The following is a 16,105-nucleotide window of genomic DNA, read 5'->3' as shown; positions in this document are numbered from 1 at the left end:
GGGGGAGGGGCGGGTTCCTCCCAAGGAGACCCCACGGCTGCTGTGGCAGGTCTTTGCTTCCCCCCCCCCCCCCCGCAGGTGCTCTGGCCGTCCCTCCTGGGCTTTGTGACCCCCGTGGCCTTGACCCACGCCTTGGGCCCCCTCTGCAAGAGCCTCCTGGCCCTGGCCGCCCAGAAGCAGCAGCAGGGAGACTCCCAGCAGCAGCTCCTCTACGACCCCGGGGGTGCGTAGGGGCCTCTCTGGGGCACCCGGGGGGGTGGGGGGGGGTGTACCTGGCTAAAGAAGCCAGTTCAGCTCTTCTGGGGGTGGGGGGGGAAGGGCTGCCTTCAGAGGGTCTCTGGCTGCAGGCGGAGCTGTCGTTCCCCCCACCCTGCCCCCCATGCCCGGAGGGTGGGGGCTTCCCATGGCTCCTGCCCACCCCCACATTGCCTGGGGCAGCCCAAAGTCGCTTGCCCGGCCAGGCAGGGCAGGGAGGGTCCCTGGGTTTCCCAGAGGGGGGGAGGGTTCTTGATATGCTTCACTGCCCCTTTTCCTGGGGGCAACCTGGGGAGGGAGCCCCCCAAAACTGATTCTGAGGCCTTGTGCCTTGCTTGCAGGAAACCTCCCCTCCCCCCACGCTCTGATGTCCCGGCTGCTGGTGAGCGGAAGGGGGGGTGGGGGAGCATCCCTCCGCTTGGGGGGCCCAGGGGTGGGTGGGAGGTGAGGGGTTTCTGACTCCCCCCTTCAGGCTTTCACGGCTGATTTTGGGCCGTTCTCTGCTCTCGTCCTGGGGGGGAGGCTTCCCTCCCCCTCCCCCTCCCCCTCTGGATTTCCCCCAGCCAAGGGGCTTTGGGACCCTCCCCCTCTTGCTCTGGGCCAGACCCCGCAAGAAAGACACAACTCCTCCCCCCCCCCCCCGTAGATCGTGGCTTCCCAGCCATGCCTGGGGGAGGGCCGTGGGGCGGGGGCCCTGCGGCTGCTGCTGGTCCTGCGCCTGAGCATCCACCCAACAGCCGAGCCGCTCTGGAACTCCCGGCTCCCTGCTCTGCTGCAGCACCTGGAAGGTAAGGCGGGAGGAGAGCCCCGCATGCCCCCCAAGTGGATCAGGGTCCCCCCAGCCCACTTTCCTTCTCACTGCTACCTCCTGCCTACTTTTGGGCCCCTCCTGCCTGCAGAGAGGATGGACCGAAATGGCCCCCATCTACAGCTGGGCTGCTGGGGGGGGGGGGATGCTGATGAAGGCCCCTCCGGGCATCTCCTCCTCCTCCTCCCAATGGGGGGCCTCCTTCCTTTGGGTGTGGAGGGGGGATGGGCGGAGGTCAGTGGGAGGATGTGGGGGGATGGGCGCCCCTCCCCTCACCTTCCACCCCCCCTTTGCTTTTCCAGCCCACCCGGGGGCTTCCCTCCCTCTGAAGGACTGGCAGGATCAGCTGCTGGAGGTGAGCCTCCCCCATCCCCCTCCAGGGAAGAGCGGGGCGGGGGGGGGAGTCAGGCCTGGCCCAGGGAGGCAAAGGGGGGGGGCACGACATGATCCCCCCTCCAGCCCCTCCTCTGACCGGGCATCTCCTCCCAGGGCTGCCCTGGCACTGCTGTAGTGGTCATCCTTCCTCAAGGGAGCCCCCCAGCCCTTCTGCCCACAGGGGCCACTTCCACACAACGGCAGACACCGAGGCCGAAAAGCCCCAGGAAGAGCAACTGGGGATCCCCGGGTCCTTGTGGGGGGTCCTTGGGGGGAACGGGGGGGTGGGCTGGGGGCATTTGGGCCGCCTCTGGCTGAATTTGCAGTGGGAAGGAGCTGCCCTCCTGCTCTGCTCAGGCCGAGGCAAGGGCGTGGGAGAAGGGGGGCTGTGCCTGACCACACGGCTGCAGCATCAGAGGGGCAGGCAGGGGGGCTGCCCAGGAAGCTGCTGCAGGGCTCCTTCCTCACCCTCCCCGGGACGGGAGGCCCTTTGGACTGATGCCTCCGGCTGCCCTGCCTCCCTCCCTGGTCAAGGAGGGCCAGGATGCCAGGCCCCTCGGGTGGATGCCACCCTGAAATGCCCGCCTCTCCCCGCAGTTCCTCCAGAAGACCCTGGACGCCATTTCGGACGTGCCCTGGACTGCCCAGCTGGTCTTGGAAATGTGCAGGCAGCTGAGTGGCTACAACGGCCTGTCTCTGGAGAAGGTCAGCTGGGGGGGGGTCAGTGGGGGGGGGCTCCTGCCTGCTGGCGATCTCTCTCAGCCTGGGCGGAGGGGCAGGGATGGTGGCCCCTTGGCTGGGCTCTCCCTGCAGGGAAGCAGCGAAGGAGGCCTTGCAGCCTGAATTCTGGGCTCCCCCCCTGCCCCCCCCCCTGCAGACCTTCCTCTACAAGGCCCTCGGGGTGAGCCTGGCTGCTTGTGCCAACAAGGACCTGGTGCGGAAACAGCTTCAGGAGCTGCTGGAGACGGCGCGATACCAGGAGGAGGCCGAGCGAGAGGTGGGCCCCGGGGCTGGGGGGGAGGAGGGGGGCCGCTGCCCTCGCCTGGCTGCCTGGCCAACTGTCTGCTGGTCATCCCCCGGAGGGGGCAGAGGGAGGGGCAGCCGAGGAGCCGGAGCCCCCTCTGGGCAGAAGGGGCTTCAGGATTTGTGGGCCTGGAGTCCCTCAGCCAGCCACGCCCAGGTGGGGAATTCCGGTTGTTGAACTCCTCCAGTCATGGGAGAGCCCCGCTGGAGAGGCTTCCCCTGCTGCTGCCCCCCAGGGCTCCCGCACTGACCTCCCTGGCCCTCCTCCCTCCTGCCCAGGGCCTGGCAGCCTGCGTGGGCTTTTGTGCTGTCTCCCACCTGGACGAGGTCCTGGCCCAGCTGGAGGACTTTGTGAAGTCCGATGTCTTCAGGAAGACTGCCGGCCTCTTCAGCCTCTTCAAGGTGGGGGCCCTCCTGTCCTGGGCGGGTCCATCGGGGGGGGGGCGAGGGGGGGGCTTTGCCTCTGACCTCCCCTCTCCCCCCTGCAGGACCGCAGCGACCACGAGGCGGAGAAGGTGAAGAGCGCCCTCATCCTCTGCTACGGCTACGTGGCCAGACAGGCGCCCAGGGAGCTGGTCTTGGCCCGCCTGGAGGCCGACATCCTGCGCAACGTCTTCTCCTACTTCAACACCAAGGTGAGGCCGCCAACCGCCTCCTCCTGCCCGCTGGGCCTGCTGGCAGCCGCTGGGGCCTCTCGGGCCCCCAGAGTGGCTAATGCCCGTCTCCTTTGCTTTGCCAGGTTCTGGGGATAAAGGTAGAGACGAAGGTACAGCCCCCCCGCCTCTCTCTCTCTCTCTCCCCCCCCTCTGCCTCTTCTGCTTCTCTCAGAGCTGGGGGAGGAGGGGCAGAAGTGCCGCAGGGCAGGTGGGGGCTGCCCCGATGCCCCCTGGCTCACCGAGGGTCCCCTGGCAGAGCCCCCTGAGCCGGGGTGTGTGTGTGTGTGCAGGCCAGCCAACGTGGCCTCGGAGGGGGAGAAGGGCTCCCCAGGCAGAGAGGATGAGGGGCTGAAGAGGGGGGGGGGCACCCTTCACCAGGTGGGGGCTGCACCGGGAAACCTGGATGAATACCTGAAGAGCTCTGCTCTGCCTGAGAAGGAAAATGGGGTGGGGGTGTCCCTGAGCTTGGCAGAAGGCTTGAGCACGACAGAATAAGAGAGCTGGAGGGGACCTTGGAGGTCTTCTAGTCCAGCCCAAACTCACAGAGGAGCTCCCACAGCATTTCAGAAAAGGACTGGGGGGGGCTGCCTGAGAGAGCCTCCCCCCCCTTGACCCTCAGCTTGGGAGCCCTGGTGCTTTCAGGTGGTTGGTCCAAGGGATTCTCTGGGAGCCCATGTGGCTCTTGACTGCTGGGATGGGATCACCCTACCTGAGCCCCCCCATCCCCCCCGGAAGAGCCGAAGGGCAGGGCTGGCCCTTGGAGGGTTTCTTGGGAGGGGCTCTGCTCTTACTAACCCCTTCCTCCCAGTCTCTGCACTAACTCTGTGGGGAGGGGCTCTCTCCCCCTCCCCGGGGTTCTGGGCCCCAGGGAACTCTCTGGATTGGCGGGACCAAGTCCGTCTCAGCCAGGGAGAACTGGGGGGGGGTCTTCTGGCCTTTGACAGCCCCCCCTGGATGGATGGAGCGCCTAGTGGTGGGCTGCCTTCTAGAAGAGACGTTCTTGGGGTTCGCCCCCTTTTTGGGCCCTCTCTGGGCCCGACTTCCTGTGGTGGTTCTGTGAGGGAAGTGGGTTCGAGTCCCAGCACAGAGGAAGGGCCAGTGAGATCTCTGGCTGACTTCTTTTTTTTCCTCATTTCTTTTTTGATAAAAACAAACAAACAAAACCATCCTCCAATTGTAGAAAGTGTGTCAATTGGTTACTAGGAGTTTTTGTGCATCTGTTCCACAGTCGTCACCTCTGATTCATATCAATTATCTATTTTACATCACACATATATATATATATATATATATTGTTATCATCGTAGCTCATCCTCCCCGCGACTATCGTTGTTTTAAGGTCCCTTTATAACAAGCATTCCAGAACCACATAGTGGGATTCCCTTATTAGCCCTTTTCAATCTCATCCAGCCACCTCTAGAACACATTCCAAATAAAAAAATAATTATATTGAGTAACAAAAAGCTTTAAACCTCTTAATCATTGTTTGCAATTTATGTCCAATTTCCCCTTTATCCTGTCAATACAAATTATGACATTGTTATCATTATCAGTCATTTATTTAGCAATAGTTTGACTAAGTTTAACTAACTTTTTCCCCTTTTTTCGCCATTTAAAATATTTACCAAATTTCCTCTTATCAAATCAATACATACATACACACACACACACACACACACACACACACACACTGCTATCCTTTATCTTGGGGTTCGTCCCCTGTTAGGGCCCCCTCTGGGCCCGGCTTCCTGTGATGCTTCCGTGAGGGATGTGGGTTCGAGTCCCAGCACAGGGGAAGGGCCAGCGAGATCTCTGGCTGACTTCTGTGCTGGCGCATGGGAGCGGGGGAGTTTCCTGCTCGGTGCCTCTTGCAGCCCCTCAGGACCTCCTCCTCCTTCCTCCTCCTCCTCCGTCCCCAGGATGCCACCCTGAAGCTCTGCCTCATCCGCAGCGTCTCCCTCATCAGCCAGGCCGTCTGCCAGGGTGCCCAGTCGGGGGACTTCAGCTTCTCCCGCAAGGCCGAAGTGGTCGCTCAGATGCTGGTGAGGAGCAGCTGGCAGCAGGCCAGGAAGCAGCAGCACCTCCACCCCCATGCCGGGATGCCCAGAGCTGGGCCCGAGTGGGAGACCCCCCCCAACTGCCGGCCCAGCGGAGGTGCTGCCCCCCCCCCCCCCGTAGTCTCCTTCCTCTCCCAGAGGGCCAAGCGAGGCTCAGGACAGCCCCCCTCTGCCCCTCCCTGCCAGGACGGAGGAGAGTCTTCCTTTGGGGTGGGTGGGGGGCTTCTGGGGGGGGTCCTCACTCCTCCTCCTCCTCTGCAGGACTTCATCAAAGCCGAGCCCCCCGACGCACTGCGCACGGCCATCCGCCAAAGAGCCATGAACGCCTGCATGTACCTGGTGTATCCTTTCTCGGCTCCCCCCCAGAGCGGCTCCTGGGGAGGCCCAAGGGGGGAAGGTGTGGGGGGAGGACCCCCCCAACAGCTTTCTCCACTCCATCTACCCAGGAGCCCCCCCCCCCCCGATGGCTGCCGTGCCCTGGGGCTCCTCACGGCCAAACTCTGCCGCAGCCCTGACTGAGGCTGTGCTTGGGGAGGGGGCTTCCCCCCCGCCCAGAGTCTCCTACTCCAGCCTTAACTTGCCGGGCAGCATCCTGGAGCCCCCCCTGAGCGAGGCCGAGAAGGTGGAGCTGGTGGACGGCTGCCTGCACAGCGTCTTCCCTCTTCCGCCACTGGATCCGCCCAAGGAAGGAGAGGCGGCCGAGGGGGAGGCCCGGCTCAGAGAGGTACCAGCCCAGAGCCTGGCTGGGGGCATCTGGCAGGCGGGCAGGGAATTGTCTGTGCCATCCCGACCCCACCCTCCCCTCTGGTGCCCATTCCGCCCCCCCCTGCCCACTGTCCCAGAGCCCATCCCCACTTCCCTCTCCCCCCCACCCCGAGACTGAAGGGCTCTGCTTGCCCCCTGGCAGCCCCTCTGGAGTGCCACCCTGGAGGCCCTCAAGGACCTGCTGAAGAGCCTCCTGCACCGGCACATGACTCCGCACGGCCTCCAGACCATGTTTGAGGTAGGGGACCCCCTTGGGGCGGCCACCCTTCTTATGGGGAGGGGGCTCCAGCCAGCCGGGGGGGTCTGGGACTGCATCCGCCTGCTCTGTCCGCAGCACCTGGGCCCCTGGATCAAGTCCACCAAGGAGCACGAGCGGGAGCGAGCCCTGGAAGTGAGCGCGGCCCTCCTGCTCTTCTACCGGGAGAAGCTGAACGTCAGCGTGAGTGTCTCCCCCCCCCCATGGGCTGCACCCCTTGGCTCACCCGCCCGGAGCCCCCGCCAGCTGTGCTTGGCCTTCGCGTGCTTGGGAGGGGGACGTCACCCTTCAGACCCCCACAGCCCCACAGGGGAGGCCCAGCTGTAGCTGCCTGGGATGGGCGCTGGCTGCCCCCCCCCCCTCATGGCCGCTTGACCAAGGGGCCTGGGGGCTTTGGCTCAAGTGCCCCTTTCCTTTCTCAGAAGGTGGTCCCCTTCTACAACCTGGGGGTGCTGATGGCTCTCTTCTCCCCCCGCTGCACGGACTCCCTGCCCAGCGTCCGCCAGCAGGCGGTGGATTGCGTCCATTCCCTGCTCTACGTGCAGCTGTGCTACGAAGGTAACCCTTGGGGGGCTGGGGGGTTGCTCCACGGACGCCCCCATCCTCGTCCGTTCCTCCAGTGGGGCTACTAAGAAGCTGCCTCTCTTGGAGGGGCTCAGGGCCCCTTTCCTTCCAAGCAGTGACGCTCTGCGGACAGCAGGGGGCAGTGTTTCCTTGCTGTATTCCAGGGTTCAGCAGCTGCAAAGGGAGGGGGGAGGGAGGGAGGGGGGCTGGCGTAGTGTCTGCTCCAGGGAAAGCTGCCCGGGCCGACCGGCCAGAGCGTGGCAAGGGGTCTGCGTGACCCAGTGGATCTCTTTCCAGGCTTTTCCCAGGATCACAAGGATGAATCTGTGGAGCAGCTGAAAGCCCTGAAGCCCGGCCTGAAGGATCCAGATGTGACCGTCCTCTTCCAGGCGTGCTGCAATATTGCCAGGGTGGGGCTTTGTGGCTTTGGGGGGGGGGTTTCAGCCTCCTGGTTGCCTCTGGGCCTAGCGGGGGGGGGTCCTTCTGTTCCACTGGGGGGGGGCTTTCCAGGCAAGGGGGGGTGATGGGTCTCTCCCCACTCGATCTGCCCTGGGCTGCCCCAGTGGCTCCCGGCCCTCGAGGGAGGCGGAGGCTGAGGGGGGAGTGGGGTGCCCCAAAGAGGCTTTTCAAGCTGGGCCTTTGGGGCTTCTGCCCCCTGGTGGCGAGGAGAACCCCTAGCGGCCTCCTTTCTCTCTGCTGCCCCCTGCAGGTCATAGCCAAGCACTTGCCCCCGGAGCAGCTGCTGAGCCTCCTGCTCTCCATGCTGGAAGGCCTGGTGGACCCCGACCGGAACTGCTCCCGGGCGGCTGCGGTCATGATCAACTCCATCCTGAAGGAGCGAGGGGTGGTCCTGCTGGAGAAGGTGGGGCCCCGGGGCACACCGGCTCTGGCGGCTCCCCCAGCACTGCAGTCCCTCGTGCCTGGGACCCCTGCCCACTCGGCCCTCTGCAGGCCTGGAAGCCCCCCGAAGGAAAGGGGCCCCGGGGGAGCCCTGGGAGGGGCCACGCTCCCGGGGTCCTTTTGGGCTCTTTGCTCCTGCTCAGGGCAGACCCCGGAGGGCTCTGGGGAAGCAGGCAGAGGGCCGGGGGGTCCCTTTGGGGCGGGCAGGGAGGGCTCGGGGGCACAGCCCTGCTTGTGTCGGCAGTCCCTCTCTTCATGGCAGCCCAAGAGGCTCAGGGGTTGCCGGAAGGGAGGGAGTCCATTGGCAGAGATGGGGAGGGGGGATCCTGGGGGGCAACTGGCCATGAAGTGACTCGAAGGGGCTTCTCCCCCTTCTGGGGTCTCTCAGCCTGGCCCTCCCCCTCCCCTTGCAGGTGCCGAAGCTCCTGGAGACCATCCACCTCAAGTTGCAGGAGGTTCCGGAGGAGTCGGTCCAGAAGGCCACCCAGCAGACGGTCCGCATCCTGGCCAGCCAGCACAAGGCCGCGGTGGTGTCCAGCCTCCTTAGCCACAGCCTCCCCCTGGACAGGTGAGGGGGCTGGGAGCCCCTGCACCTCGGAGCCCCTTTGGGGTCTTCTGGGGTGTCTGGGGCCTTTTCTGCCCCGGGGGGGGGGAAGCGCTCAGGGGGCAGGTGGGACAGGAGGGCAGGGAGGGGGCCCTTCCCACCCCCCACCCCTTGAGGCCTCCCTGGGAAGGGTCTTTGGCTGCTCCTGTGGCCCCAGGCCGGCCAGGGCCTCTTGACCCCTCCCTCCCCCAAAGGCCCTCTGGGCTCCCCAGACTCAGCTGCGGCAGAGGGCCACGGGGGGCTTCCACCCCCTTTGGGGGCCCCTGGGGCGGTGAGGGGCCTTGCCTGGGGGGGGGGGTCTGCCCCAGAGCAGCTGCCCTCCTTGGTAGGGTTTCCTTTGCAGAGGAGGAGGGGGGCTGGCCAGGGCTGAAGGGGCTTCCCTGCCTCCCTGTAGCTGCAGCTGCACCATGTGGCGGGCGCTGGCCTCGGAGCCCCCCCTGACCGCCCAGGTGCTGGAGCTGCTGCTGGAGAAAGTCAACCGGGACGTCCCGTACAAAGAGAACAAGTCCTTCCTGCGGGGGACCCGCTCGGAGCGCGTGGCCACTTTCCATCCCCTCTCGGTGAGCCTCCAGGCAGCCCCCTTCAGCCCCCCCCTCCGCTCCCTTCCCCCTCCTCCCAGGTGCACGGGGGGGGGGGAGCCTTCGGCTGAGCCTGTGACGGGGCAGGTGGCTGCCTTGGCCCCCACAGGGGCTCCTGAAGCCGGAGGGCCCCTGTGCTGCTGATGGAGGAGGGATGCTGGGGGTGTATCTGGCGAGGGGGGATCAGTGGGGTTCACCTCCCTGTTGACGCCGGGCACAGCGCTCTGGGAGCCTGGCACCCTCACCTGCCCTGTGCCCGGGGAGGCTCCCTTGTCCGTGTGGCCCCTCCTTCCGGACGCAGCGCGTATCTCTCAGCCTGCCCTCTGGGGCACCTTTGCGGCCGCCCTCCTTCTGCTGCCCTCTGCCCTGCGCTGGGTGGGCAGGGGGGTCTCTGGACCTCTGGGGGGGGTCTGCTTGAGAGCCCTGGCCGGGTGCTGAAGACCCCTTTGGGCCCTTGGCTGCCTGCACTTCTCTTGCCATGCTGTGGGGGGGAGTCCCTGTGCCCGTGGGGGGCCTGGGGGAGAGGAAGGAGCTGCGCCTCCTGGGGCTGCTGGGTGGGGGGAGATGCTTGAGTCCCAGCTGACCTAGAGCCCCCGTGAGGAGGTGCGTGAGGAGGGAGGGAGGGAGGGGGGCCTCCTGCTGGGGGACAGAAATGGATCCGGCTGCCCTCCCCCCCCTCCAGGCCACGTGTGCGCTGCATGAGATCATGTCTGTCCGGGAGTCTGGAGCGGCCGTGGGGGGGCTCTACGCGGAACTCTTCGTCTGCCTCCTGCTCCGGGTCAGCTGCTCGGTGGGGGTCCAGCTGCCCAGGCACCTGCAGTCCAAGGAGCGGAAGAGCCTCGGCCGGGGACAGAGCCTGCGCGCCCTCGACCCTTGCAGGTAACGGACGCGGCCTCCCCCTCCTCCCCCCCCTCCTCCAGGTGGGACTGATTGGGCTCCTGAGCAAACGGCTCAGCAAACGGGGAAACATGACGGCCGGCTGAAGCGCCACGGCCCATCACTCCCGAGGAATGAAGGCGGGCCTGACCTCCGCCGGGGGATTAGCGCTCCTCTCCCCCAAATCAGGAAACGTTAAATGGGGCTTCCTGTTGCAGACGGCCGTGTGGTTTGCATCTGCATTCCTCCAGGGGGGCCGGGATGCCCTCCCTCCCCAGGCTGGGCTGGATTACGGCAGCAGCAGCCGCTCCCGCCGCCCCCCCTGGCTGGGCTGCCTGCCGGGGCTTCCCTGGGTGTCTCGTGGGGGGGGGGAGGCTGGGCCAGCGGCAGAGGAGAGGGGCGGGGGGGGAGGGAAGCAACGTATGGGGGGGGCATGTGGGCTCTCCAATCGGAGCACCTGGAGACCTGGGTGGCTGAATGCCCTGGGAGGCACCTGCAGTCCAGCCGTGCGGCCCTTCCTTTGGGGCACCTGGAGGCTTGGGAGCTCAGCCAGGTGGGCCAGCAGGGCGGGGGGATCGTGCTGGGGCCCTGCTCCGAGGGGCCGTGCTGCCAGGCGCGTAAGGTGGCCCCGGAGCACTTGGGGAGGCCCCTTTGCAGACCCCCCCTTCCGGTCTTGAGCTGCTTGTGGTGTTGTGCAACTCCTGCCCCCCCAGAGGAGCTTTTGCTTCAAGGGCAAATTGGACTCTGAGGTTCTTCTTGAAGGCTTCTCTGAACGGAGGAAGCTTTGGGGAGGAGAAGCGAAACGTCTTAAAGAAAAGCCAGAAAGTCCGATTTGCCTTTGAAGCAAAACCACCTTTGGGCTAATGAGCGTCACCTGCACGGATGAGAACCTTCCTAGGCAACACCTGGGTTTGCAGCTGGAAGGGAGGGGGCGGCAGAGGCTGAGAGGACAGGATGCCCAAGATCTCAACCTCTCCCTGGGGTCCTTCCTGGCCAGCTCCTCCTCTCGGTGGGGAGGGGCTTCCGTCTCCTGCCCTGGAAGGGCTGCATTGGCAGGATGCTCAGCCAGGCAAGAGGTTGGGTGGGGGGCTTTTGAGGGGCTGCTGAGGCCGGAGGACGCTGGAGCTCCCTCCCCCAGCACGATGCCCGGGCTGAGGAGTGGGATTTCCTGCTTTAGGGTCCCCCTGGATCTCCCCATCGAATAGTTTGGCCCTCGTGGGTCAGGGTCCCAAATATCCCCATTCTCCCCTGATGAAACAGCAGAGTAAAAATAATAGAGTGTGTGGCAGGCAAAGAGCCTAGAAGGAAAAGGACTGCAGGGCTGGCAGTGAGGCCGTCGGGAGACTTTCCCAGGTGGACCCCCACTCACTTTGCCAGGGAATCATCACTCCCCCCCCCCCCAAGCAGATATGAGTGGAGCGGCTGCTCCGGAGCTCTTGGCCTTCAGGAGGACGTCCTGAGGGGCTCCCGGGAGCAGGTGGGCAGCGTCACCCGCCCTGGGCTAAGCTCCGGCTGTCCTCCGGCATCGGGGCTCCTGGGCAGTGGGCTTCAGCACCTCCTCCTCCTCCTGCCCAGCTCTGCCATCGAGACCCTCAAGGCCATGCTGAGCCAGGGGGGCAGCGAGTCAGTGAGCCAGGCTGTGACGGAGGACGGAGGCTGGGAGCTGCTGCGACATCCGGACAAGCACTACGACGGAGTGGCCTTTCTGGCCAGGTGAGCGGGCGACAGGCTGGATCGGGCCCTTTGCTGGCCTGGGATTGTCCCGTCTGCGGCTGGGTCCTTTGCTGCAGCCCCCTGGGAGGGATCTTCACACCCCCATGAGCATCAATAGGGGAGGATAGACTGGTAGCTGCTCTGGATGGGGGACCTCGGAGTGCGTGGCTGGCTTGAAGCCGTTTCATCCCCCAACCAGGTAACTTTATCAGTGTGTTGACGACATTACCTAGTTGGGTAATGAGACGTCTACAGAAAAACAGCCCAGAGAGCCCCAAAGATCCCTCATTCTCCTCCTCCTCCTCATTCTCCCTCCCCTCTGAAAACATCACCCCCTTCTAGCACCGACGATGCTGCCTCTTTGGGTAATGAAATGCCTGCAGAGCTGGGGAGGGGGCTCCTTGCAGAGAAGGTTTGGGCAGGGAGGAGGAAGGGCCCCGCTGAGGGTCAGGCGGAGGGAGAAAGGGGTGGAGAGACGCCTGCAGGGAGGGTGCCAGGCTTACCCGGAGGACTTCTGGGCCTCTTTTGCCAGGGCCATGGCGAGGCACGCGGGGCCCAAACTCCCTCTGATCGTGAAGCTGCTCTCTCCCATGCTGAACAGCATCTACGACAGCCAACGGCTGACCACCACCGCCTTCTTGGCAGAGGTGAGTGCCACGTTCTGAGCTCCCTCCTGGGCAGTGCCGCCTTTCCCTCTTGGGGGCTCATAAGTGCAGACCCAGAGGACGGAGAGGAGGGGAGCGAAGGTCTCGTGCAGCGGCTGGGGATCCCCCGACTCCTCTAGCGGGGCCTGGCTGCCTCCAGCCCTCGGCACCTACTGCCCAGATGCCCATGGGTTGAGCACGTGAGGGGCCCGCCTGGTTCTGATCCCTTCAGCCTGTCTACCTGCACTGCCCACCGGGGGATTTATTACCTTTGTTTTATGCATTTGCTAAATTTACTTGCTGCCTACCTCACTGTGGGGAACACAGCTCTCCCCCCCCCCAGTCTCCGTGCTTTTAATTTTCCTGGGGATTTGGCTCCTGCTTGGGCACCCAGCGGATGAGGCCACCCGCCCTCCCCTCGCCCCTCACGTACCACCCCAGGGAATGGAGGGGGCCAGGCTGCCTCCTCTCCTCCCGCACAGGACACCGTAACCCCCTCTCTGGGACAACTTGTCTGCCCTAGCTGGGGGGTGCCCAAATGGTCCCCATTACAGGGCAGCTGCTCCTGCGGGGGGGGTTGGCACTGGGGCGGCTGCGCCAGGAAGCTGCCTCTTAGCGTCTCAGCTGATAAAGCAGCCGGGATTAAGAGGCTTGGCAGGGAAGCCCACAGCCGGATGGGAGGGAGGGGGGAGCTCTTGGCCATGAAGCAGGCAGAGTGTTTGAATCCTGCTCTGAGGAGCCTGCACACGCGAGTGAGAAGCTGCACCTCGCCTCCAGAAACCCCACTGCTGGGGCCAAGGCAAGGCTCAGTGCTGCTGGGAGGGGGGATTGGGGCCAACAGGAAGGACCTCCTCGTGGAGGAGGCATTTCCATCCCTTGCAAATGGAGGAGGGCTTTCTCCTCCTGGGGGCCGTTGGCCGTTGGGTAGAGGAAGAGTCCTTGGGCAACTGAACCAAGCGTTGGCCCAGCTAACCACGCAGGAGTTCCGCCCTTCAGTGGGCTGATCGCGTGGAAGGAGGTTGCAGCCGTTCTGGCGGACCACAGAAGACGCCCTGGGCCTCTTTCAGCTCCTCAGCAGCAACGTGGTGAACGACCTGGTCCTCCTGGAGACCCTGATGGAGAGCATGACAGCCCGGCTGAGAGACTCCTCCATGGTGGTGCGGATGATGGCCCTTCGCGGGTTGGGCAATGTGGCTTCAGGCTCCCCGGAGAAGGTGAGGCCTCCTGGGTTTGGGTCAGTTGAGCTCTGCCACCGTCTCCATCCCTGCGGGCAGCTGCCTCTGCTGCTCATGTGAGGTGGGATCCCTGGCAGGGAAATGGCAGCCGGAGCCTCTCTGACCCCCCGAGGATCTAGCTGTCCATCAGCCGATCAGGCCCCCTGTGGTCTCCCCAGGGTCAGAGGTTAGTCTCCCACGCAGGACATGCAGAGCGCCTCCGTGCCCCCTTGCTCTGCCCAGGCCCTGACATGCTCTGAGGCTGCGTTTCCCCTCCTCCTGCAGACGAGGAAGTACGGGGCCCAGCTGCTGTCTTCCATGATCAGCAGCTTGGATGACAAGGATGACCCCCAGAACCTGGTGGCCTTAGAAGCCATGTCCAGCCTCTCCAAGATCCTGGCTTTCACTGACGAGAGCGACGTCCACTCCGTGCTGCTCCATGTCACCATCCGAATACGGCCCTTCTTTGACAGCGTAAGGAGTGCAAAGTGACAGGGGAGGGGGGGAGGGGGAGCTTTTTTGGGGGGGGGAATGTGTTAGGTAGCCCTGAGGCCTTCAAGTGGGTCCCTTTAGCCCAGGGATCTCCAAACGTGGCCACTTTAAGACTCGTGAAAAAGCCCTAGAATTGCACATCTGCTGGCTGGGGAATTCTGGGAGTTGAAGTCCCCAAGTCTTAAAAGTGGCCACGTTTGGAGTTGTTCCCTAGTCCAGCATGGCTGGGGGCAAAGCAGGAGACCCTCAAGCATTTCAGGCAGATGCTTGTCCAGCCTCTCCTTAAAAGCCTCCAGTGTTGGAGGCAACTTCTATTCCACGGGTTAATTGCTCTCAGCGCTAGGAAGTTTCTCCTCAATTCCCGGCTGCTTCTGTCCTTGATTGCTTTCCATCCATTGCTCCTTGCGCTGCCTCCGGATGCTGTGGAGAATAAATTGGCCCCCTCCTCTTAGGGGCAGCCCCTCAAATGCTAGCAGGCTGCTATCGTGTCCCCCCTGGTCCTTCTTTTCTCTAGACCGGCCAAACCCAAATCCTGCAGCCTCCCTCCATATGTTTCAGCCTAGAGGGGGCTGCAGTCTGGGGAGGAGAAGGGGGTCGTGGTGGGGAAAGGGGAGGACACCCGTCCCACACACACAGGACTGCTTCCCTTGCAGGAGGAGCCCAACCTCCGCAAGGCCTCCATCTTCCTCTTTGGGAACCTGGCCAAGTTCAGCTCCGGGAGTGGCGAAGACGCCTTCCTGGAGCAGATCCTCTACGGCCTGGTGACTCTGCTGCTCCATCTCCAGGACCCAAAGCCGGAGGTCGTCAAGGTGGGTGCCTCAGCTGGGAGGGACTCCGCGCCCTTTTCCTCTGCGGGGAGGGTCCCTCAGCCCCTCCTCTCCTTCCTCGCAGGCCTGCAAGTTTGCCCTGCGCTTGTGTGGGCCCATCGTGAGCTGCCCGGGGCTTTGCGAGATGTTCCAGAAGCACCTGCACGAGGAGTGGAGCCTCCACTACGGCGAGTTCATGAACGACGTCTGCAAACACCTGGTGAGCTCCCCGGTTCTCTCCGCAGGTGAAGGCCTTCCAAAGCACTCCGGCTCCCAGTCTCTGCGCCAGGGAAGGTGCCGGAGCAGCTGCTACACAGCCAGGCACAAAGGGGAGTCCAGATTAGGAACCCAGGCAAACCTTTCTTGGGGGTTGAGGGAAGGTCCCCTGCTGCTTGGCTGGAAGGGGGAACGTTCCCCGAGTGGAGTGTCCTGATCTGTGGCTGAGCTCCTGGGCTGAAGTGGCCCTCGGGCTCTCGGGCTCTCTTGGCCCACCTGCAGTTTTCAGGGTCCGCATCTGGAGGCCGGCCTGCGGGTGTTGACAGGCCCCTCGGCCTCACTGGCTCAGTTGCTCTGGTCAAGGGCCGCCTGGCGCTACGTTGTCCCAAAGGGGGCCCTTTGGAGGAGGCAGCAAAGCAACGGAGGTGGCCCCTGGATTGGTCTCCCTGGCCGGAGAGTTCCCCCTTGGTGCCAGCTGCCTCCCTTCCCTCCTCTTCAGATGCAGAACTTCCCGGAAATGCTGGGCCGCTTGGTCAGCATCAACCTCTTCTACTTCAAGAGCAACTGGGCCGACGTCCGAGCTGCTGCCCCCATGTTTGTAGGTGAGGTGGCCGGAGTGGAGCTCCCTCCCTGGGCTCTCTTGGATGGGGCCCCCTGTGCTCCGGGGGCTGACGGGGCCTTCTCTCCCTGCCCCCCAAGGCTTCCTTATCCTCCACGTGGACCGAGAGCAGAGCCAGCAGCTGGACCTGGACGAACTGATGGCTGGTGAGTGACTGAGGGAGCAGTTCCGGTGGGGTAGGGGGCTGCCGGACCCCAGGTGTGGCCATTGATACCAGGCAGGAACCCCTGAGGGACCCAGCTGGGGGTCCCGGGAAAGGCCCCTGTCCAAATGGGGACCTTTTCTTGGCCTGCATCCTCAGAGGTCCCTTCCGTGCGGAGAGGGCGGCCGCGGAGCACCAAGGGGGGACGGTCTCTGTGCCAGCCCAGGATCACCTCACAAGGGGCACCGTCCTGGGTGACCGACTGCAAGTGGGGCCCCCTCGTCCTTGGCGAGCCCCAGCCGTGGGCTGTGGGGCAGAGGGTGGGGCCGGGCCCCTGTGTGCCTCCTGGCTCCCCCCCCCCAGGGTTGCCCCTCCGAGACCAGCCAGAAAATCCAGTTAGGTAATAAACTTTCCTGGACTTTGCTCCTGTTTTCCCTTGTCAGCAGTGACCTCATCGCTCGGAGGAAGGCTTGGAAAATATCTGAGCTTTCCAGCGGAGCTTAAAAACCACTAAAAAAGGGAAAAGTATCTTTCCGTTGGCT

General features: G+C 64.3%; 1 protein-coding gene across 3 annotated transcripts in view; it reads left to right on the top strand.

Moving 5' to 3' along the window:
* Positions 1-16,105, top strand: part of MROH1 (maestro heat like repeat family member 1) — a 28,963-nt gene that overhangs the window by 12,026 nt on the left and 832 nt on the right. For 2 of the 3 annotated variants that reach the window (XM_032223412.1, XM_032223411.1), the window contains exons 14-41: positions 79-223; positions 597-637; positions 902-1,043; positions 1,366-1,418; positions 2,036-2,143; positions 2,316-2,435; positions 2,741-2,863; positions 2,950-3,096; positions 3,201-3,227; positions 5,037-5,159; positions 5,436-5,515; positions 5,763-5,898; positions 6,082-6,177; positions 6,274-6,378; positions 6,618-6,753; positions 7,057-7,169; positions 7,469-7,621; positions 8,073-8,227; positions 8,658-8,823; positions 9,524-9,720; positions 11,293-11,430; positions 11,963-12,077; positions 13,142-13,288; positions 13,574-13,762; positions 14,434-14,589; positions 14,672-14,806; positions 15,302-15,404; positions 15,502-15,567. In XM_032223412.1, the coding sequence (XP_032079303.1) occupies positions 79-223; positions 597-637; positions 902-1,043; positions 1,366-1,418; positions 2,036-2,143; positions 2,316-2,435; positions 2,741-2,863; positions 2,950-3,096; positions 3,201-3,227; positions 5,037-5,159; positions 5,436-5,515; positions 5,763-5,898; positions 6,082-6,177; positions 6,274-6,378; positions 6,618-6,753; positions 7,057-7,169; positions 7,469-7,621; positions 8,073-8,227; positions 8,658-8,823; positions 9,524-9,720; positions 11,293-11,430; positions 11,963-12,077; positions 13,142-13,288; positions 13,574-13,762; positions 14,434-14,589; positions 14,672-14,806; positions 15,302-15,404; positions 15,502-15,567 (3,415 nt within the window). Of the gene's footprint in view, positions 1-78; positions 224-596; positions 638-901; positions 1,044-1,365; positions 1,419-2,035; positions 2,144-2,315; positions 2,436-2,740; positions 2,864-2,949; positions 3,097-3,200; positions 3,228-5,036; positions 5,160-5,435; positions 5,516-5,762; positions 5,899-6,081; positions 6,178-6,273; positions 6,379-6,617; positions 6,754-7,056; positions 7,170-7,468; positions 7,622-8,072; positions 8,228-8,657; positions 8,824-9,523; positions 9,721-11,292; positions 11,431-11,962; positions 12,078-13,141; positions 13,289-13,573; positions 13,763-14,433; positions 14,590-14,671; positions 14,807-15,301; positions 15,405-15,501; positions 15,568-16,105 lie in introns of those variants that run through there. The other variant, XM_032223413.1, reaches the window with a different exon arrangement.

This window comes from Thamnophis elegans, chromosome 8 (assembly GCF_009769535.1).
Source record: "Thamnophis elegans isolate rThaEle1 chromosome 8, rThaEle1.pri, whole genome shotgun sequence".
Lineage (NCBI taxonomy): Eukaryota > Metazoa > Chordata > Lepidosauria > Squamata > Colubridae > Thamnophis > Thamnophis elegans.
Note: the sequence above shows the minus strand (reverse complement) of the source record. Positions and strands in the feature narration are given on the sequence as shown.